Source organism: Notamacropus eugenii, chromosome 1, assembly GCF_028372415.1.
Source record: "Notamacropus eugenii isolate mMacEug1 chromosome 1, mMacEug1.pri_v2, whole genome shotgun sequence".
NCBI lineage: Eukaryota > Metazoa > Chordata > Mammalia > Diprotodontia > Macropodidae > Notamacropus > Notamacropus eugenii.
In genome coordinates this window covers 454,966,869-454,990,883 of record NC_092872.1, presented here as the reverse complement: position 1 = coordinate 454,990,883, position 24,015 = coordinate 454,966,869, and the positions used below count along the sequence as shown (strand labels likewise).

General features: G+C 36.0%; 1 protein-coding gene across 1 annotated transcript in view; it reads right to left on the bottom strand.

Annotated features, from left to right (window-relative positions):
• Positions 1-24,015, bottom strand: part of ANKRD27 (ankyrin repeat domain 27) — a 79,456-nt gene that overhangs the window by 42,248 nt on the left and 13,193 nt on the right. The window contains 8 exon segments of the mRNA XM_072632077.1: positions 61-137; positions 225-290; positions 396-449; positions 541-600; positions 818-972; positions 2,138-2,294; positions 4,757-4,867; positions 16,522-16,657. Of these exon segments, the coding sequence (XP_072488178.1) occupies positions 61-137; positions 225-290; positions 396-449; positions 541-600; positions 818-972; positions 2,138-2,294; positions 4,757-4,867; positions 16,522-16,623 (782 nt within the window). The 5' untranslated portion in view covers positions 16,624-16,657.

The window sequence follows — 24,015 nt, the reverse complement described above, 5'->3', positions numbered from 1 at the left end:
ACCATCTCCCAGGAAGAAGTAACAACCAAAACCTCAGTTTTGTTATACTGTAACTCTTACCTGAATTCTGGTTTAACACCAATATCTTTCTGCTGAAGGTCTTGAAGACTTCTTGTAATTTTGTTAAAGGCAGCATCCTAACAATAAATTTTTTAAAGTTTTAGTTTCTTTAAAAATATAGAAGCTGACTTCCATCTCTCTTCTGAGGCACATTTAAAACCTACCTCACTTGCTTCAATAGTTCCCACATATTTAAATATCAGATCATATATATCATGATGAATATACATCTGCAAAATTAATCAGATCATGATTTCAGGAAACATTATGCAATGACAAATGAAATATTTTAATATACTATACAATTTTTCCATCTTGCAACCTTAGTTACTTACTTCAACTGCCTGTTTCATCAAATTCATCTGAAGCTCCTGTTTGGCTAGCATTTTCTAGGCATTGAGAAAGTCATGTTAAAAAGAGCTTTATTTGTATTGTGTAAAACTTCAAGTAAATATCTGTATCAACAACCATTCTACTTACCAAATGAGAATCTCTTAACAACTGCTGGAGACATTTAGTATAAAGTGCATTCACTGAATCCTGTGCCACAAAAAAAAAAAAAAAAAGAATAAAAAGTATCTAGATAAGCTGTCACTTTTAAAAATCAACATGCATAAACCATCTTGGAATTAAAAAAATAAGTAGGATAAATATTCCCTGAATGGCCAAAATATCCGTAAGATTTTAAAGTAAAGAAATAATGACTTTCCTGAATTGAAAAAAAACAATTGGCTTCATAAAATTACAAGCTACTAACTATGTAATGACGTAGGCTCTTTCTTTCATAATCTTTGAATGTTCGATGGAAAGATGCAATGTTTTTGTCAAATCTCTCTGAGTATCTTCCCAAAAATTCTCTTACATCTTCAATTGTTTTCAGGGTAAAGGAATTTGATGAAGTTGAAGATTCTTCTGTAAAGAAAATAACAGATAACTATAAGCAAGGGTTCTGATGGTCCCTGGCCCTTCATTCATTTCCAAACCTGGAAATGGACCTCCCAGAAGCAGTTAGGTAGCACAGTGGATAGAGAGCACCACCCATGGAATCAGGAGGACCTGAGTTCAAATTTGGCCTCGTACATTTACCATAACTTCGTAACCCTAGGCAAGTCACTTAAGCAAATGCATCCAAAAAAAAAAAAAGAAAAAGAAAGAAATGGACTTCCTGGTATAAAAGGGCAAGATCTTTTTTAGATGGTATAAACAGTAGGCTCAATGAAGGTCTATGTTAAAAGCAAATTTTATATTGAGTATCCAAAATAGTAGCCCACTAAAGCAACAAAACCAGCCAAAGACTATACCAGTAGCTGAATACCTAGAAACTAGTAAGGCATTATTCTAGTATGGCTTACACGCTGTTACCTGGTAATTAAAATGAAAAATGTAATAGTAACTTTCAAATAAAACACTGTCTCACTGTTTGGATATCAACAGCTAACTCTTTTTTTCAGAACATCAAAATCATTCACATTCATTAAAACAATAAGGTCTCAGAAGCAGATGATCTTTTAAAAAAAAAAGGCCAAAAAGCTACTGCTGCTTGAGGAACAGGATTTAAAGATGAAATCCACAGACTATGCCAACAAAGAGATTTTAGACTACTCCTAAAAAGCTCACAGGTTTTTTAAAAGAAATGTCTGTGATATTTTCAAATGGGACTATATACTGTGAAATTACTTTTATAGCTTAAAAAAAAAATCACTAAACGTTTAACATTTTGTTTATGAACAATTTCACATGAGCATCAAAACTCTATCAATAAGGTATCATTAAATCCATTCTCCAGATGAGGGAAATTGAGACTTAAGAAAAGTTAAGTGGCCTGCCCACAATCACATGATTACTTAATAGCTAAATGAAGGACTTGAACCCAGATCTCCTGACTCCTGGGGTCCAGTGCTCTTTCCACTAAACCACCCTAGGAAGATTTGACCTTTTATTTAAACACAGTTTGATATAATCACTGTAATGTACATGTGTGTGTGTGTATACACATGTATATGTGTGTATATGTATATCATATATATATTAATTTTTAAAACAAAGCATACAATGAGAACGTTTTCTCTAAAAATACCTGTGCTCTCTTTTTTTTCCAATGGATGAGCTATACACAGTATACTAAAACTTTCTTCTTTTTCATTGTAGAAAGTTTCTTCAAAGAGAACAGGCACTGAGAGTGGATAGGCAAAACCAGCTCCTAATTTAATTCTGTTTCCTTGTATAAAAATCTCCTGAAATTAGAAAGTAGTAATCAATCACACAACCTCCACTTAACATTCTTCTCATCACCCCACGCCAAATGCCTCACTTTAAAAGGGAAACACTGTTCCTTTCCTCCATATAGGTCTGAATATGACAGGCTACGTAGCTTTCTCTTAACTGAATAACAGAAAGTACCCAACTCTCTTCTTTTCTATACAAAAATCACACTTTAGTTATTTTCTTTTTTTAAGAGAGGAGGGAGAGAGGGCTAAGCTATTTACTAAAGGTGGGGGGAAAAAAACCCTTTACCTTTTAGAAAAACAAAGTAAGGCTAAAAAAAAGATTGATTCTATTTGAATGAGATAATTGGTCTCTATCCTCCATATGTCTGTAACCACACTATATAGGTACCAACTTTCTCTTTTCCTGAATGCCTAGTTTTTAGATCAGTCTATTTCTATGTGCTCACTCAAGGTCTTTAATTTACCTACACTACTGACAAAATGATGCCAAACTGCTTATTTACATGAAAAGACGTAAATCTTTTCCAATATATGGTTTGAAAGAAGTGTGACTTCATTGACATATATGTTAAGTGCCTGCTTATCCAGGAGGCAGAATAGTGCATGAAAGGCAGTGTGTTACATTAGAGGGAGCACTGAATTCCAAGTCAGAGGACCCCTGCCACTTACTACCTAGGTGCCCTTGAGTGAGTCTTTTTATTCCTCTGGATCCCCAGCTTCCTTATGTGTAGGGGGTAGGCTGAAATGGCCTCTAAGGTCCCATAGCTCTAAATCTATAATCCCATGATTCATACCAAGAGCATAGCCACTACCAGGAAAAGATGCACAAGGCTTTCTGCAGAACCCTCCCTGATCAAAAGAAAGAATTTTATAATGTTTCAGCCCCTGAGATTAGGGTTTTAAGAATAGGACCTCCACCTTACATGGAGATGGCTTTGTATGAGGTCTTGAGACAAGTTCTTCTCCCAAAATCTCCCTATAATCAGCTGGTCACAGTGACTAAAACTCTTACGACTAAAATCATTCGTTTGGGTCTTGCAGGTTTCTTTGGGTCCTAGGAATTCCCTATGAAAACATGAATACTACTAAGTTGGGAACTATCCTCAATTCATCAGCCACCAAAACCTGAGAAGCCAGCTCAGAGAAAGGTCTTTCAGGAAAGGAGAACATGAAGGGGAGTGTGTTCTTCCTCAAGAACGAGGAGTACTAAAAAGGAAGATCAGAAAACAAAGAACAATTTTCTGGACCTAAGGCTGACACCTAAAAATACAGCCCTTACAGAGGCTCAGGAGTAACTGGACACAATTATGTCCTGTAGAAATCCATGCTATCCCTGGGGAGTTGGCTACAAATAAGCGATACAAAGAAACACTGACTCAGCATGCAAAATATTTAGTGAGCTCTGGATTTGTGCAATGATAAAGCTGGACATGACGGGGACAAAACTATGAACAAGATAGTCTTCACTAAAGACTGTTTTGACAAAGAGATAGAGGTCTCCTTCTAAAGACACATATGTGTCCCAAGCTGCCCATTAGGTCAATAACGTGGCTGACCAGTATTACCAGACTGATAACCAATGCCCAGGTCATATTCTCCCCCTAAGGCACTTTTCTCTCCTTTCTCTTCCAAGTAAAGTGGGCTTTCAATGCAGCTCATATGGAGCTGCTACTTCTCAAGTCAACTTTTCAAATTAACTTTTAACATTTCCCAAAATACTTACATATGTTCATGTAAAAACATAAGCATAGCCACATAAAGCCGCTTCAATCAATGTTGTTACGTAATAATATTGTTAACATATTGTCCTTGATCCCCACCATAACATCAGGCTCCAATGTCACACACACACACACACACACACACACACACACACACACACACACATCTACATCTTCAGGACTCTACTACCTCTTAGTTACAATCTTAAGTGAGCAACACGTCTTGCTCATATTTCTATCCCCTTAGGATCCAGCACTGTTGCTACATAACTAGATTTCTATGAAACTGTCTCCGGTGCTGTGTTACTTGCCTATCATGCTGTCATGAAACCCAGTTAATGACACTAGGTTATGGATGCCTATATATCACTGAATAAATTCTCCAGCAGCAAAACCCTTTTCTGCATAAGAATAGCCAACATCATGAGAGTAGGGCTGAGGACTATTCTAAGCCTACTACAACGCTGGTTTAGTGGCAGTAAGTCCTGGAAACATACAAATTATCCTCACTGGGTCCAGGAGCCTGGTCCTCACTGACAGAGCCCTCTAAACTATCACAAACCCCACTTCCTCAGCCCATTACCACTACCACCAACCCAGGAATTGGGCTTCATCATTCATTCAAATAAATATAAAGAATAAAATGCCTCTTTGCACCTCTTATCACCCTGCCCTGCTTCCCCTCTCCCACACAACTCCCTTCCCTTCCCAATGTCCCCTGGGTTGAATTATGAAGAAATTGGGTACCTTTCCATTCAAGGTCTGAAAACTCTCTCCCACTGGTTTCAGGACATAAGAGTCAAACTGACAGGAAGACTGTGTGCTGCTAGATAGGCTTCCTTTACAAGGTACTAAGACCTACAGGAACAATCAGTTAAGTGGATTAATATGATACTCAAAACATAAAGCAGACAACAATGTCCCAATTTTATTATGATAATTATTTTTTTAAAACTAGCCCAACTAATTTCAGTTTTTGAATACTGCTGTTACAAAAGCTAGGGTATAAAGGGGGAGGGTGGGGAACCTAACAGATGACAACTGCTAACAAAAGATGGCATATCTTATTTCTGAAGGCAGCAGGACCCAAGAGAGCCCTCACTTCCCCAGGTCTCCAGAAAAGGTGGAGGTCACTTCCTTGCACATCTTTGCTCAGAAGCAAAGTGGTTTCCTCTCAACATTATGACTACAGATTTCTGCTACTAACTGCAGAATTCTCCATGCCTAAGACAGGCTAGTTCAACATAAGCACCAGTAGGATTTATAGCTAGAAGGGACTTTATAGAGCATCTAATCACAGAATCAGAAGAAGTCCCATCAACTCCCTCATCTTATAGATGAAGAAACTGAAGACTAAGAAGGTTAAATGACTTGCCCAAGGTCACATATGTAGCAGGGCCAAGATTTCACCAAAGGCCTTCTTACTCCAAAATCAATCCTCTTTACATTACACCAAGATTCTCCATTATTGCTAACCTCCACCTCCATAGAAATTAGGAGACGACCCCTAACTTAAATTACTTGTGAAATGCCTCTCCAATCTTCTACAACTAAACACTTAAATAATCTTCACCATTACATGTATGATGGGCTATCTTTCACCACAAGCAGCCACACCATGTGGACTCACCACTAAAGCTAAGACAGTGGGACAGGGTCATGATTAATACTAACAGGACCAGACAAGTCAACTGATAAGGAACTGTATACGTTAATTTTTTTTTCTTTCTCCTATCTTCAAATTCACTTTAAATAGAAATAATTATAAGCTGGTGTTATAATTTTATTTTGAAATAAAAATTTTCATCCTCATCTCTATTTCTTTTGCCTTATAGATTTTGGAAAAAATGCACTATCAGTTGAAGCAGGGTGGTCCTTCAAGGTATTCTTAAATTCTGGTTTAACTAGTGTTTTAACAATTCAACAAGAAAAGTAATTATTTGTCATGACTACTCATGTGACCATTACAATGCGAGGATGCAATGTCAAGATATGTCCCCTTCATCCAAACCTCATCAGTTCCCCAGAGTTACTCTCTATTTCACTTGAAATAAACCTTGGCAGTTCTGTATTGGTTAGAGACTTCTTTTTGACTAGGGAAGAGAAGGAATATATCAACCTCCAAATATATGTCACAGGACTGTTTATTTTAATTCAATAAAAGACATAGATAATGATTTTGGAGCTACTCTCAAGTCACTAACAAAGCCCTTCACAGCTCTTTAGGACAAGTCTGGAAATAGAACTTATTCTATTAACAATGAAGTCAAAGAATTTAACTTTAAATGCTAATGCTATTTTGCATCTCTATAATGTATTCTTTTTATAAATTATGTAAAGTAAATCAGAAATAATACTATGATTCTACAATATTTCATATGCAAAATTTAATAAGAAATTTGTCATTTTTCCTAAGATTATCCTTATCCAAGGATATGTTAACATAATTACGTCTTTTCTAGCTCTTCTGAGCAGGAAGTCATTTTTGTTTCAGTTTCATTTGGATGATAACTGCTACGTTCTTTATGGGGGAAAAAAGAAGCCTAAAATCGAATAATAAGCCTCATTCAGCTTCACTGAGCTAGACGAGAAAGGCAGGAGGCCAAGACAAACATGTGATAAAAGAAATAAATTTTTAAGTATGAGAAGGAAGGGAACCATTATATAGTGGGTGGGAGGGCTGGCTATACCTATGACCACAGCACTTAGTATGTCCTACTTGTGCTACTACCATATGGCAATTATCACATTCTCTATCATACTGAAGCTCTGAATAAAGGCCTAGTGTCTCCTACTAGTATCTGTTGCCAATGATAAAATTTGAGCTTTCAAGTGAAAATTAGAATTTTGAAAAACTTGCATCCTCTACCATAAGTCTGACAGTTTTCCAATTCTTAAAACAACTTTTCTGATGAGACTGGCGGTAATTTTAACAAATACAATTTTTTGATATTATATAATGAAATCTGTCAACATTTTATATTAAGTTTGCAGAACTTGGTGAAGTAATATTTTCCAAATGACCAAGGATGTTATACAATCATGCATGGTTTGTAAAAGATCCATTCAAAGTACAAAACAGACAAAAGCATTTTAAAGAAACAGTACTAAAATAAATTCATGGAGATGACTGTGGATTGCAGATAACCATTAAAAAACTACCACTTGTCAACTTGTGGTGCAGTATCAGAGAAAAATATCTACAAATATCCAAAAAGGCTTCACTATGTAAAATATTCTTCCCTTCTCCAACTACAAATCTCTATGAGGCCAGATTTTTTTCTTATACTCCCATCAAAACAACACAATCAATGCAGAAACAGGTATGAAAAGCCAGTTGCTTTCTATTAAGCCATACATTTAAAAAATTTGCAGAAATGTAAGATTATGCTACTCTTCTCATTAAAGTGTTTTTATTTTGGGAAATATAGTTATTTTTCACCAAGATAGATTATTTATGCTCACAAATAGATTTATGATTTTTAATAAATTAATATTTTTAAAATTTATTTTTAAATTTCTAATAAGATAAATATTGAGGGACACCCACAGAAACAAGAGTTCTTTGAGATCCTCACTAATTTTTAAGAGTGTATAAAACTAAACTTAAACTAAAAAGTTTAAGAACCTCTGACCTATGCCTACAGAAAAGCAGGTCTACAAAAATAAACAAAACAAAAAATCCTCTAACACCCTTCAACACAATTCTTTACTGATAAATAGGTTGCAACATATTCCCAACTATCATGCAGTCCTCTACTGCCCAGTGGGTGCCCTGCAACTCTAATTATTCAGAGACTGTGATATTACATGACTCACAGCCATATATCAGTGAAAGATTACAGGTGCTTAAAGCGCGGTGGGGGGAGGGGGCATTCATTGTTTATGAAGTTGTAAAATGACCCAACCACTCTGAAAATCAATTTGAAATTATACTAATAAAGTGACTAAGATGTCCAGGTCCTCGGACTCTGAAAACCCACTGATAGGCATGTAACCCAAAGAGACCCCTTATACACCAAAATATTTATAGCAGTTCTTTTGGTAAAAACAAAAAACACAATAAATAACACAGATGCCTACAAATTGGGGAGTGACTAAAGAATGATATGTGAACATAATGGAATATTACTATGTCATAAGAAATGATAAATATGAATATGAAAAAAACCACAGGAAGATAATAGGAACTGAATCAAAGTAAAATAGCAGAACCAGGAAAATAATAAACACTGCTACACCAACATAAATAGAACAAAAACTGAAACTGATCACTATATAAATAATGACAAACAAGCCTGACCTAGAAAAATGTACTCCTATTATCCACAACCTTTACTCCCACTCAAGTACTGCTAAATGATGCTGGAGAAAAATCATGAAATCATGCTGAGTAGGTACATTACAAATTTACATTACATATATCAAATGGACTCTCTACAGAAAGGTCATCCTTTTACAGTTCCCTAACCTATTCACTATCCCACTCATCACAGTAACTTTTCCAGACCTCTTTATCCCCCCTCTCATCACCCCCTCAGCTGAAAACCTTGTCTCATATTTCTCTGCAGAAATTGAAGACCAAACTCCTCTACCCACTTCACTTCACATCAGATGACTTCCTCCATTATTACCCTTAACTCACATGAAGTGCCCCTTCTTGTCAAGATAAACTTTACATATATAAGTGGTCCCATTCCAGCTCTTCTCTAGAAGACTGAAGAAGAGGGGCAGATTACTCCTGTTATCCCTAGTCTTCAACTAATCTTCTATTTCTCCCTGTCCTACTGGCTACATACCAACAGCTTATGAGCACTCCCATGTCTCTCCCATTCACAAAAACTCCTCACTTGATCCCTTCATCCCAGATAGTATTTACCTATTTCTCTCCTTCCTTTCCTGGCTAAACTCCTTAAGAAGGTCATCTACCTAAGTGCCTCCAGTTTCATCCTCTCACTTTTTTCTTAACTCTACAATCTTTCTCTCTCTCTCTCTCTCTCTCTCTCTCTCTCTCTCTCTCTCTCTCTCTCTCTCTCTCTCTCTCTCTCTCCCCCCCCCCCCCCCTCTCAATTTCCAAAACTTAAGGACTTTTCTCATTCCTCATGCTCTCTACTGTCCTTTCTCTAGGTTTTCATGGCACTTTTTATGCCTGGTTCTCCTCCTATGTCTGCTAATCCTTTTCAGTCTCTTTTGCTGGTTATACCTGTTAACCATAGGTAACCCCCGTGGTTCTGTCCTGGGCTCTGTTCTCTACTTTCTCTATTTTGTTTGGTGATCTCATCAACTCCCACGGATTTGTTATTACTATCCAGATGATTCTCAGATCTATGTATCCAGCCCTATCCATTCTCTTGACCTCCAGTCTCACATCCACAATTAACTATTGGATGTCTTACATTATACATCCCTTAGATATCATAAATTCAACATGTCCAAAAGTGAAGTCATTATCTCTCCCTTCAAACTCTCCTCTCTTTCTATCTTCTCTATTTACTGTAGCACCATCCTCCAAGCCACCCAGGTTCAAAATCTAGGTGTCAATCTTAATTCCTCACTCTCTCACCCCACCATATCCAACAAGTCCTATATAATAGCTTTTGGGGCACAGTTTCAAACTACTTCTAGAATGGCTAACCAATTCATAACTCCATAAATAGTGCATTAATGCATGTGTCTTCCCACAGCCCTTCTAGCATCTATCATTTTTTTTGTCAGCTTCACCAATTTGCTGGGTGTGAGGCAGAACCTCAGAATTGTTTTGATTTGCTTTTCTCTAATTAGTGAGTTAGAACACTGTTTCATATGGCCTTTAATAGCTTGGAATTCTTCCTTTGAAAACTCCTTGTACATATGCCTTAGCCATTCATCAGTCGAGGAATGACTCAGTATAAATTTTAGTCAGTTCCCTATATGTCTTAAAAATGAGACCTTTATCTGAGAAACTTACTGCAAATATTTTCTCTGTATTTACATGTTTGTCTTCTCATTTTAGCTGCATCAGTTTTATTTGTGCAAAAACATCTTAATTTTATATACTCAAGATAGTCCATTTTGCCTTCTGTGATCCTCTCTTTTGCTTGTTTAGTCATTAACTCTTCCCCTACCACAGACCTGATATATAGGTTAGCCCTTCTTCCCCTAATATGTTTATGATGTTACCCTTCATATGTCAGTCAAGTACTTATCTGGAGCTTATCTTAGAATATATCATGAAATGTTGGTCTATAACTAGTTTCTATCAGACTTTCCAGTTTTCCCAACAGATTTTGTCAAAAAATTAGAATTCTTACCCCAACAATGGGATCCTTGAGTTTATCAAATACTAGCCTATTCCATTCATGTGTTTCATTATATCATGTTCATAATCTGTTCCACTGATTGACCTATTTCTTACTTTAATACTTAATAGTGCTTTGATGGTTACAGTACTAGCCTTCTTTTTTTATATAATTAACATATTTCTTTTTAGTTTTCAACATTCACCTCCATAAGATTTTGAGTTTTAAATTTCTCCTCTTCCCTCTCCTCCCAAGATGGCATACAATCCAATATCGGCTCTACTTATACATTCATATTAAACATATTTTCACATTAGTCATGATGTAAAGAAAAATTAGAATTAATAGGAGGAACCATGAGAAAGAAGAAATAAAAAAAACAAAAGAAAAAAAAGCAAATAGTATGCTTCCATCTACATTCAATCTCCTAAATTCTTTCTCTGGATGTGGATAGCATTTTCCATAGTGAGTCTTTTCGAGTTGTCTTAGATCCTTACATTGCGGAGAAGAGCTAAGTCTATCAAAGTCAGTCATTGCACAATGTGGCTGTTACTGTGTACAATCTTCTCCTGGTTCTGCTTATTTCACTCAGCATCAGTTCATGCAAGTCTTTCCAGGTTTTCCTGAAATCCGCCTGCTTATCATTTCTTATAGCACAATAATATCCCTTTACATTCATATACCACACCTTGTTCAGACATTCCCCAATTGATGAACATCCCCTCAATTTCCAATTCTTTCACACCACTAAAAAGCCGCTATAAATATTTTTGTACATGTGGGTCTTTTCTCTGGTTTTATGATCTCTTTGTAACCCTCTCTTTCTGTCCACTTTTTCTTTGGTTCCATTAAGAATTCTTGTCCTTTTATTTCTCCAGATGAATTTTGTTATTATTTTCTTCTGGCTCTATAATCTTTGGTAGCTGTTAGTTTGGCAGGGCACTGAATAGGTAAATTAATTTAGGTAGCATACTCATTTTTGTTATATTGGCTCAGGCTAACCATGAGCAACTAATATTTCTCCAATTATTTAGATGTCTTTATTTGTACAAATATTGTTTTGTAATTATGTTGACATAGTTCCTATTTACTACCAGGCAGACTTCAAGTATTTTACAAACTCTGTAGTTATTTTAAATTGCATTACATTTCTCTTCCTGCTACATTTTATTGGTGATATACAGAAATACTGATAATTTCTAGAGGTTATTTTCTATACTGCAACTTTGCTGAAATTGTTAGTTGTTTCAATTAATTTTTGGTTGACTTGGTATCTCTAAGTAAGCAATCATATCATCTACAAAAAACAATAATTTTTTTCCTCTTTACTGGTAATTATTCCCTCTCTTTTCCATTTCTTATTACTATAGCTAGCATTTCTAGCATTACATAAAACAATAATAGAGATAATGGACATCCTTGCTAAATTTGTCTCATTTTTTCTGGAAAGTATTCTATTTTATCCCCATTAAAAAGCTAACTCTTGATTGTACATAGATAAAACATATAAAAGAAAGAACCATTTAATTTTATGCTTTCTAGTATTTTGTTTTAAAAAACAGAAATGAATTTTTGGATTATACTCCATTTTACTGGGTTAAGTTATCTTGGTTATAAAGCTTATATCTTTTGCTTTCAGGAATATGATATTCCAAACTCTCTGCTCCTTGCATCTACTGGCTGCTAAAATCTTGTCCTGACTATGGCTCCTTGGTACTTGAATTCTTTTCTGGATAGTTGCAACTTTTTTCTTTGACCTGACCTGAATTTTGGCTATAATGTTCCAGGAAGTTTTCATTTTAGGATTTCATTCAAGATGTGACAGGTATTCTATTTTCACTTTGCCCTCTGATTCTGAGATCTGAGCAATTTACTTTTATGTATACTAGAAATATGGTGACTAGGATCCATTTTTGTTAATGTTTCTGGTAGTCTAATGATTTTTTTTTTGTTTTTTCTCCCTAAGTTATTTTCTAAGTCAGTTGTTTTTGCTATGAGATACCTTATGTTTTTTCTATTTTTTTCATCCTTTTAACTGTTCAAATATTTTTTGTTGTCACATAGGATCGCTGGCTTCTATCTAGTCCATTCTAATTTTCAGAGAGTTTGATGCTTTGAAAGGTGTTTTACCTATTATGCCAAGCTATTAATCTATTTTCAATTCTTTCTTCCAAAGTTCATTTATGTTGCAGCTTTCCTCCAGCACTCACTTCATTTATAAAATAATTTTTGGCTCTTAAAGGGAAAAAAAACTTCTTGATTTATTTCTTCTAGGAATTCTAGCTGAATTTGTGCCTAAGCTCTTCCAGGAGGCTTTGCATTGTTCTGGGGACTGATGCAATAAATAAGATCTGTAGGAACTCATCAATTATAGGGAATCCCTTTTCAACCTGGACTCTGTGTTAGAACTTCTCCACCACAATGGCAAGCATTTTTAATAAGCAGCTCAGTGGCAAAGTAGATGGAGATCGAGTCAGGAAGACCTCAGTTCAAATATAGCTTCACACACTTATTAGCTATGTGACCTAGGAAAATCACTTAACTTGATCTCTATTTGTCTCAATGTTGTCACTTGTAAATAAAGATAATAATAGCCCTTACCTCCTATGGTTGTTGTGCAGATCAAATGAGATATTTACAAAGCTCTTATCATAGTGCTGGCGCAGAGCAGGCATTAATTAAATGCTAACTATTATTATTATGAGCATACATCTCCTCGTTTTATGCCTTGCCTGATGTTTATGACCAGAGGGTCACTGAACAGGACTATTTTTCTTATTTCTTCCAAGGAATCTTGAATGATTTTGATGGATGGATGGGGAACACCTTGATATAAAAGGACTGGTAAGGTGTCGTTTTCTATAATCAAATACTTCTCCATAATCAAACAATAAGCACAATAGCATCATATTTTCTAAATCTTTCAGTTAATTAAGAAATGGTAAAGATGTGATTCATTGTTAATTATCATTTGGAAAAGGCTGCTTGTTCTCTATTAATATGCTCATCAAGTGTGACTTCAATTCATGACTCTCAAAATACATATGGGAGAGGCATATAAGTCTGTAGTTATTAACATTTTCAGTCATCTTTTGTCTTTCATCATTTTATTAGTTAGATCTTATATTAATTATATTACTTACATCTGAAACCTTATATTAATGAGACCTGAGCTTTTTTATCCTCCTTTGGTATCTTCTCCTTCAGATATAACAGTTTCTCAGTACTCTCACAACTGAGTTGCCTCCAAAACATGTATCTTTTATATATACATGGTCCAGTCTAGATGCTTTTCCCATCTTAGTCCTTTTGATTGCCATTACCATTTCCTTACATAAGTGCTCCTAGGGCTATAATGTTGGAGGTTCAAGTGTGGTGGCTCCACTGTCTTTGAAAGTGAAAATAATGTGTCAGTGCATTGCAAATCTTTTCCATTTTTCTTCTTTTGATAGTCTTCCTTCCATTTTCATTCTTAAGTGCCCTTAGGATGATAGATTATCCAAACTATACAGTTTGGATGAGTAACAGGTCAAAAGATATGAAGAGCTTTCAAAAGAAGAATTGTAAATTATTACAATATGAAATAGTATTCCAAATAAGAAAAAGAAATATGTATCAAAACAACTCAGGTTCCACTTCACATGTAGTAAATGGATGAAAACATTCAAGGCTGGAGAGGCAACAGAAATCTAGTCATACTAAAACCCTACTGGTACAACAATCTAGAAAGCATCTAGGACTATGCCAAAGAAAACAGTGACTAAAATGGCCATACATTTTGATGCAGAGATCCAAGTACTAGGAATATATCCCAATCAGGTCAAAAACAAAGGGTAGATTCCAAATATGGTTGGTTGTTGTCCATAGTGCTGCAAGATCAAAGTGACATCACTATATTGGGGTCAAAGTATAGTGTATTCAACTGTGGCTGATCAAAACAATATGAACTCAAAAAGGGCACAACTATTCCATATGAACATTTTGAGTGGAGATTTCCCTAAACTGGCACATGTCATGTTTCTTTTGAATAATTGCAATTCTGCTTTGTTCAAAGAGCATAGCTTCTTCTTAGATGCAGGCATGCCATACTGGGCAGTCTTGTGCTAATGTCTCATAATCAGTTCCAAAGTACTTAGAAGAAACCTTGAGGGTATCCTTGTACCGCTTCTTCTGACCTCCATGTAAGCACTTGCCTTATGTGAGTTCTCCCTAAAACAGTCTTTTCAACAAATGTACACTGGCATTCAAACAACATGGACAGTCCATCAGAGTTGCACTCTCTGCAACAGAAAAAGCACCTTAAATGTACCTTATTCCAGTACTTTATTTTGCCAGGTAATCTTCAGAATCTTCCTAAGACAATTCAAATGAAAACAATTCAGTTTCCTGGCATGCTACTGGTATATTGTCCAGGTTTCACAGGCATACAACAATGAGATCAACACAAGGGCTCTGTAGACCTTCAGTTTGGCAGACAGCGTAATACCTCTCTTTCCCACAGTTTCTTTTGAAGCCTCCCAAAAACTGAGTTAGCTCTGGCAATGTATGTGTCAACCTCAACATCTATGTGTACATCCCTGGAAAACATATTGCCAAGGTAGTTTAACTTATTCACAGAATTCAAAATTTCTCCATTTGCTGTAATCATGGTTATACCACACAATCCAATGATGTGGTGCTGGCTGGTAGAGAGTTTATGTTTCCTAGTGTTAACTGTCAGGTCAAAATTAATGCAAACAGCAGACATCCATATTCTATTGCATTTCAGTCTCAGAGTCTGCATTGAGCACATAATCACCTTCAAACAAAAGGTCATATATCAACTGTCCCTCCACTTTAGTTTTGGTTGACAGCCTTCTCAAGCTAAATAATTTATTTCAGTGTGGAAGTTGATTTTGATGACATTTTTGCCCTCATTGAAGGCATCTAACAACATTGTTGAAAACATGGGAGCAAGCACACAGCCCTGCTTCATTCCACTGGTGAAATACTGCACATGATGTCAGCTGGTTTTGCTGAACTTTTTCAAAAAAAGTTTATATTACAAGGAAAGCTTACTGGGTAGGAATAAGATATATTAAGAAATAACTGATGTGAAAACAAAAATATAAATAAACATAAATAAACATAAATATATTTAATATAAGTATATTAAATATAAATATATTTATATTATAAATATACAAATATATTCATAACATAAATAATATAAATACAAATAAAAATTTTTATGCACTCTTTTGTTACCTATCATGTAAGTGAAATTACAGTATTTTCAGAGAACTTACAATGAACCAAGACCCAATGAACAAACTTAATCTGTGTCCACAAATGATTAATAAAGCTTTTCTGCAGAGATCCTTGAGATAGACTGTCCTGTGTTCAGGAAAAAGAAGCCATGGGAGTAGAGAAGATTCAGATTCCCACCTTAAAGAAGATATTAGATTATCAGTCCAATTTTACAGATTTTAGATGGAGACCCTGACCAAGCAGATATTTTATTTCAAAAAAAGTTCAAAACTTTGACTGTTTGTTATCCAATGAAAAATCATAGCACACAAAAAAAGAAAACATACAGATATCTCAGCTTGTTAACCCTTTCTCATTAAATATCTTTTGCCTAATTAAATATTAAGGTCATATCCTTATTAAAATACATGATCTCGAAATAATAAAATAAGGGTCTGTCCAAAAATAGTTTTAGGACATTTTCCCCTTTTATGTTAATAGTACTTTGCTTTGGATCAGTAAAGTATTAAAAGCCTTTCTTAGAAACACACGTATTCATTCAACAAAAGTTTATGAAATGCTAACTATATATAATGCTATTCGTGATACTATGAGAGATACAGAGAAATATAAAACTTACCTTTAAGAGCTTACAACCTTGCTAGAATAAAACAAACACATGTATATAAAGTTTAATAATAACACAAAACATAAAAGCTGTTACAAAGCACCATGATTAAGGACCAAAGAAATAGAACAGACAGTAAATGTTATGAGTTCAAAAGATGGAGAGACCATCATGTAATAGAAAGTTGTGAGAGAAAGTTTCATCAAAGTGGAATAATACTTTGGTTCTTTCTTCATTTGCCAAATGGAGGTCATTAAATTAAAAATGTTTTTGTTTACTGACCTCTTCAAAAAAAGAGTCTTACTTAAATCTAAAGTATTAATAATTTCATTGTTATAAATTCAAACAAAAAAAACTAAGATGATCCATATACTTACAATACCATGGACTTCAGCAACTTTGTGGCAAAGATCAGGACGCTTCTTCTGAATTGCCAGATAAAAAGGATTTTTCATGAGATCTTCATCATACAAAGCCATATGGACTTCAGATATTCCAAAAATGAGTTTTCTACTAGGGAGTGAAAAAACGTTTTAGCTGATCACATCAGAATTTTTGTAGCAAAGAAGTCTTGATCCCACACTTAAAAAAAAAAAGTATTCGCAATCATAATCCATCATCTTATATTTTACCCTTATCAGGACTCAATTTGACAGATATACCAAGTACAAACTAGAATGCAATTAACCAATCCAATGTGACCACCTCTACTGAATAGAACTATAAATTCTATTAAGAATCTTATTAAACTACATATCATTGCCAAAAGTGCTTTGAGAAAGTACCTAAGTAGTTAATTTCTTTTTTTAATCTACTTTATGCCTGAAATGTCATGTTTAATTTTAAATGCCCATGACTCAAAAAAAAGATGCCTTTTTTCTTGGCTTTATGAAAGCCCACCCATATTAATATTAATGTGACTTCATGAAAATTTATGTCAACAATTAAAACATACATTATAGGAAAAAGGTATAATTAGCATATAACAAGCTGATAATTATCACTTTGAAAGGAAAATTTTATCACTAAGTTTAACATCTGTATAGCAAATACTGCAAAGTTTTTTCCCCAGTGCCCAATGGTCCAAACACAGATGTTGCAATTTTGGGGTCATTTCCTGAACTGGGCAAACATTCTTATCTCCTAAAGTATATATCCCACAACAGCTTTTATAATGGAAACAAAATATTTGACAGACCTAAAAGTAGATGGCTCAACTATAATCTCCCTATATAAAATGGGTTACATTTTTTGAGGACTTAAAATAGCTGAAGTCAGGAGTTTGAAACTCACTGGTAACACCAAAAGGAACATGAGTGTTTTGTAAATCCAAGCCACACAAGTATAATTTAAAAATTATTTTGACCGGCTAGACAGAAACATAAAAGAAAAACTCAAACTGTTTAAGTTTTCAATATGGGAGATGTGGCATAATACCTCATATTAATATAACATTTTAAAATTTAAAGGGCATTTGCCTCACAAGAACCCTATTTTGAATTAGGGGGTATAATTTTTATCTCCATTTTACAGATAAGAAAGCCAAAACTAAACGCTTAAATAGCTTGCCCACAGTCACACACAGCTACTAAATTCAAGCCAAAGTTAAAATCCTGTTCTCCTTATCCCCAAAAGCAACACTTTTAATACCACACTACATCAAAATGGCTAGCTGAACATTTACTGACAACAAAAGTGCTTTTTAATTATAGATTTGTGTTCACTCTGATCAAAAGCTGATAAAAATGTTATTTATTCATTCATTTATCCATCAAGTGCTTACTTTATGTGTTTAACGTTGGAAGCAGGAGGCAGAGAACACAGTGGGTAGATGTGAGGTTGCCAGTAAGATTTCATGGTAATTAGAAGGCAACAAGAAACAGACCATTAAATACAAGGAATAATATCATACCATTAGGGGTATCACAAGAAAATATGGTAGTACCACATAATAAATATGATGTGAGAAGTATATGAATGATACAGCTAAAAACTCAAGTTGAAATTTCTATTTGAAACTACACTTAATTCAATCTAACAGCACATATTTATTGAGTACCAAAGTATATCTAACACAGTACTAAATACTAGTCTTCGTTTGGAGAGGAGAAGGAAGGGGAGGAGGAGACAGACAGGAGAGAAGGAGCTGAGTTACCCAGCTACCTGCATCCCCATTCAGGCAGCTGCAGTGCTGAAGACCATGCCATTAGAGAAATGATGACCTGATTTGCACTTGACTTTGTTTTGAGTGAGGGAGGACTGTGCAAGATCACCAGCCTCACTTCTCTTCCAGAGCCATCTGAATCCAGTGACCAGATATTCTTCAGGATGACGGTCAGGATGTTGTCAATTTCCTTTTTCCCTTTCCTTTCCTTAATCTACTGCACTCTGAAGCTCATACACTGGACAATACTAGGCCCCTGCCTAAAGGTTCTTCTGGACCCTTCTATCTTAAAAGTGATTATCAATATTAATTGTTGCTGTTTCCCTCCCAGTCTTTCTTTTTCTTTGCCTCATTAAAGGAGCAACTTCTTAAACAGGCCTATTCAATGAATGGGTGTTACTTCACCCTAAGTGAGTACCTGAATAGACCTTGGCCTAAAGGGCCCAAGGTGTCTCAGTGCATCCTGGGTCATTTCCACTCATTCTGATGAACATCTGGTCACTGGATTCAGATGGCTCTGGAGGAGAAATGAGGCTGGTGACCTGCACAGCCCTCCCTCACTCAAAATAGTCAAGTGCAAGTCATGTCATCATTTCACTGATGGCTTGGTGTTCTTCGGCAACAAAGGATGAACACAGTAACAAAATTCTAGTCTAAGATAACAAAGTATTTATTTTAATTGGGTTTTTTAAAAAGAGGAAATGCCTACAAAGATACAGTTGCTTTGCTTCCTTATTACTATTTAGTATACTAAAATTGAGCAAAAAACATTTCTTTACATCTTTGATCTTTCCATCTTTCAAATTCCGTGATCTCTTATTGAGTTTAATACTCTTCTACAATACAACACAACTCTGAGATCCTCCTTGCACTACCTTCTCGATCATGAGACATGATCATATTATTACAATTCTGGGAACATCTTGTGGTGGCAGAATGGGCAGACAACTTTCTCATGGATTATTCATAGTTATCCTATGGACTCAGACTTACACATTAACTGTCTTTCACTATACTAACACTGGATTCTGAGTACATTAAGACATACAGATAAAAAACTCAAATTTCCATTTCCCAAATGTTAACATCTGATAAAATAAACAGGTAGGAAAATATTCCATTCAGATTGCAAATCATGGTACTTAATGTTGCTGAATAAAAAGAGTACAACTCCCCCACATTTACATCAGAAATACATTATATCAGTAAACTCCTTCATCTAGGCCAGGACTACCCAAAAAGAAGTAGCTAAAAGCTGCAAACTCTGAAGAAGCATCCTTCCATAGAAGCCAGCATTAGCCCAGGGAAACAGACCAGTATGTCTAATCTAACCAAGGAAACCTCAAGGGGGAAGGAAAACTATCCAATGCCCTGACTAAGGGAGGTACACTGGGGAAATAAAAACAGTCCCCTGGACCAGGAAAACCACAGAGGAGATAGAACACCAACCAGTACACGGATCAGCAGGCATAGAGTGCTGACTTGTAGACAGCCAATATTCTGAGTATGGACACAGCAAGGGAAGTGAAAGGCAGGAGCAGAAATGCAGTCTGATCACTCCATCCAAGAAGGTGCAAAGTCCCATCCTGGCACAAAACCCCAAATCGGAAACTGAGGCTGAAGGCATGAGTAAACAAAGCCTGAACATGACAGAGAAATATTATAGATCAAGAATGATGCCAGAGAAAAATCCAGAAAACAGTAACTCCACAACTGCAAGAGAGCCTCAGAGGGAAAAAAAACTGCTTGACTACACCGACCAACATAGTAGCTAGAAGAAATGAAGCAAAAAATAATAAATGGAATAATAAATGAAATTAATGAAATAAATAAATGAAATGAGTTCCTAGAATTATAAATGAAAAAAAGTTCTGGAAGAAAAAACTGAAAGGAAAACAGACAACTTATAAGAAAAAGTAGAAAACATTACCAAAGTAACTACCAAAACACCCTGAAAATTAGAATGAACCCCACAGAACTCAATGACATCACAAAATAAGAAAGTAGAACAAAACCAAAAGACTGGAAGGGAGTGGAAATTGGGGGGGGGGGGGGGCGGAGATGTTAGGTATTTGCTATCAGAAAGAAGTGACCTAGAAAACAGTTCAAGAAGAGACAATATAAAAGAATCACCAGACTCCCTGAAAACAATGACCAAAAATCCGAGATACTGTATTTAAAGAAATAAATAAAAACTGCCTGACTTTTTTGAGCCTAAAGACAAAGTAAAAACTTAACGAATCCACCAGTTACCTCCTGAAAGAAACCTCAGTGAAAATTCCATATTGTGATAGCCAAAATCTAAAGCTTCTAGATCAAAGAAAAAAAATACCACAATTAGCCAAAAAGAAAGAATGGGATTACAAAGAATTCACAGTCTGTATCATACAAGAACTGCCTACTATAAAGTGAAATATGAATTACAAAAGGGAAAAGGTAACAGCTTAAAGACAAGAATAATTTACCCTTTAAGAGTGAGTAGTCTAGTAGGAGTCTACAAAAGAATTTTTAGTGGAAACCACATCAAGCAGCATTTCTTGACTTAGCACATACTATTTGCCAGGTACGTGATAAACACTACCAGAGCACAGTCAAGCCTTTCTGATGAAAAGACCAGAGCTGAGTAAAGTATCAGAAACACAAATACAAGAGTCAACAGAAATCAGAAGGCTAAATATATAGGAAAAATCCAGCCCTGGGCTGGCACTGGCTACAGCACTTATATCTGTGGTGTTGCATGGGAGGCTGGGGATCTTCTTCCTGCTCACAGAGGTAGCCAAGCACACAGAGCAGATCTCAACCCAGGGGGACAAGCAGATGAAGGCCTAATTCATGCAATTTACTTAGACATCTCCTCAGAGAATCCTAGATCTAGGACATCAGGAACCCAAAAGAAGACTTAAAAAAATGCCATCTACACTGAGCTCACTCAGCACCCCTCCCAAACCACCACCATGCCACCAGCAACAAGGCTGCACTAACTGACCGAAGAACCTAGACACACAGATTTGCAACAAAACCCAAGGACTCTACACAAGGACCTGTAACAAAACCCAACCCTACACACTGTGCTGCCCTTCTCCCTCCTTCCAGCTCTAGGGAGACTGAGACACCCAGTTGCAGAAGACTGGTTATGATGCAATAGAAAGCACCATGGCAGCATTCCAGGGATAGAAACTTGCTGGGGCCACAAGAGTCAGCCAGCACCATGAAGGCAGCAATTTGTGCTACAAAAGATCTCTATGACTGAGGAAACGAAAAGAGGGAAAGGGGCAGGACATGTGTTTGAGCTTGAAAGAGAATTTAACCCCACATCTGTTCCTTTCTGCTTTCCAGAGCCTTCAAGAGACAACTACAAAAATCAGTCCCATAGTACTGAATCAGAGAAGTGAGGAAGAGAGAGAATTAGACAGAACACCAGGACAGGACACAGTAGGAAGGAAGTAGCTATGTGGCATTCCACGAAGCCTGAGGGAAAGAGCCCAGCATCGATCTGGAACCAATTCTGTCCCCCCAAAAGTCAAAGCAGAGAGGAGGTTGACACACTTTAAGATACAGCCATCAAGGAAACCACTAGATGGAAGGGAGTCAAAAAGTAAATAATACTGGAAAATAAGGGTGGGAGGGGAATGCAGTGACCAAAGATCTCAGGAAGAATATCCAAACACCTTGAACAGAAATAGATAAACCAACAATAAAATATGAACTCCGGATCTAGTAATGATTCAGGCATCTGTGAATAAATACTGCAAAACCAAGGCAAACAATCCAACATGTGATGAAACTACAGGACCCTGTGCAATGTGATGAAAATATGGAACCAAAACACACTGTTCTTGAGTAGTTTAAAAGAGAAATGAGAATTATGAGAAAAAAATTTATGGCCTGACCAGAAAAAATAGTGGACAGAACAGAAAAAAATTTATCTTCAGTGGCAAGTCTTAATAGAGAAATATAAGACAGATCAGCAGACTGAAGATGAAAACAAATAAAGGACAATCTAGAAAAATAAAAGCAAAAAACAATAACATTAAAAGAAAATATGCTCATTGTTCAAACAAAACATACTGATCTTGAAGACAAGAATACCTAAGGATCATAGGTCTCCCAGAAGAACATATCAGGACAAAAAACCTGAAAACCATATACAAGAAATAATACCCAAAAACTGTTCAGAACTTCTGAACACATAAAATATCAACTGAAAGAATTTGCACATCATCTCCAGGAAAAAAAAAAATTAACAGGCTGTCATAGGTCAAGAAGGGGCATTTAATGGTAAAGTGTTATAACTGAATCCTGTTAAATATTATAAGTGTCCAATCAGAAAGGAGAATTTGGGGTTGCCTGAACATGTAGTGTGAAGCAATCTTCAAGCTCAGAAAAGAAACAGGCATCCAAAAGGAAAGAAAGTAGAGCCGTGGCAGGGGAGAAGGGATGCATGAAGATTTCACAATAAGAAGCGAGAATAAGATGGAAATTACAGCCCCAGTGTATGTTCACTTGGCTCACTTTCTCTCTCTCTGTCTCTGTCTCTCTGTCTCTCTCTCTCACACATGCACACACATGCGCATGCAAGCATGCGCGCGCGCACACACACACACACACACACACACACATCAAAGTGCTATTGGTATAAGATGCCCAACAAACTTAAATGGCAAAGGTGATACCCTCCCCAGAAGATTTTGCCTAGTCCAACAGGGGGATATTTTTGGAAGGAATATCTCTGGTTTTATATTGGACCTACATAGGGAATTTAAACAGAAAATTTACTAAGCACTTCCTGTGTGTAGTCCATCTTCTGCCTCCATACCTTTACACAGACTGCCCCCCATACCTGATATATACTTTTTCTTCACCCCCAAGTTTTAAAATCTGAAGCTTCCTTCAGGAATCAGCTCAGGTATAATATCTTCTATGAAGTCTTTTCTAATCTCTAATTGTTAGTGATTTTTCTCTTTCCTCAAGGCCCCTTGGATTTACTTTTCTATTTATGCATTCTATTGCTCTGGAGAATGTAAGATCCTTGAGAGAACTATTTTTGTATTGCTACTGCCTGACACAGTGCTATGTACATAGTAGGTACTTGATTAATGTTTATTAAGCTGAACTTAATTGAATTCTAATTACTTTTGCTAGTTACTGGGAGAGATACGTAGTAGATAGGGTATGATGCCTTCCCTCATGAAGTCTAGAGTCTAGTAAGGGTAGAAGGCACATTCACTTCTTCAGTGGTTCTTAAGATCTGAGATATGTCTCCAGTGATGCAGAATTTACTTCATGTATGCCCTAGCAGATGGACTGAAGAATTTTCAAACTGGAAGGTATTTCAGCAGCCATCTACTTCAATCTATTCCTTAACATACTTGACACAATCTCAAACAAGGGGAAACCTATTATAAGCAATGGCAGCCTCTTCCATTCTGGGGCAGCTCTAATTATTATTAAGTTTTTTTCTCATATCAAGCCTAAACATTCCCTCTGCAATTTCAACTCATTGCTCCTGGTCGTTTTTTTCTTTTCCTCTGGGGCCAACATTTCTTCAAGTAGTCTTATATGGCATGAATTCAAGGCCTTCACCATCTTGGTCACCTTCTTCTGAATACTCTCCTAATTATCAATATCCTTCATGAGCATAGTACACCAGATATATTAATCCTCTAGTGGCCAGCCGCTTAGTGATAAGAGAGAAGAACACAGTCCA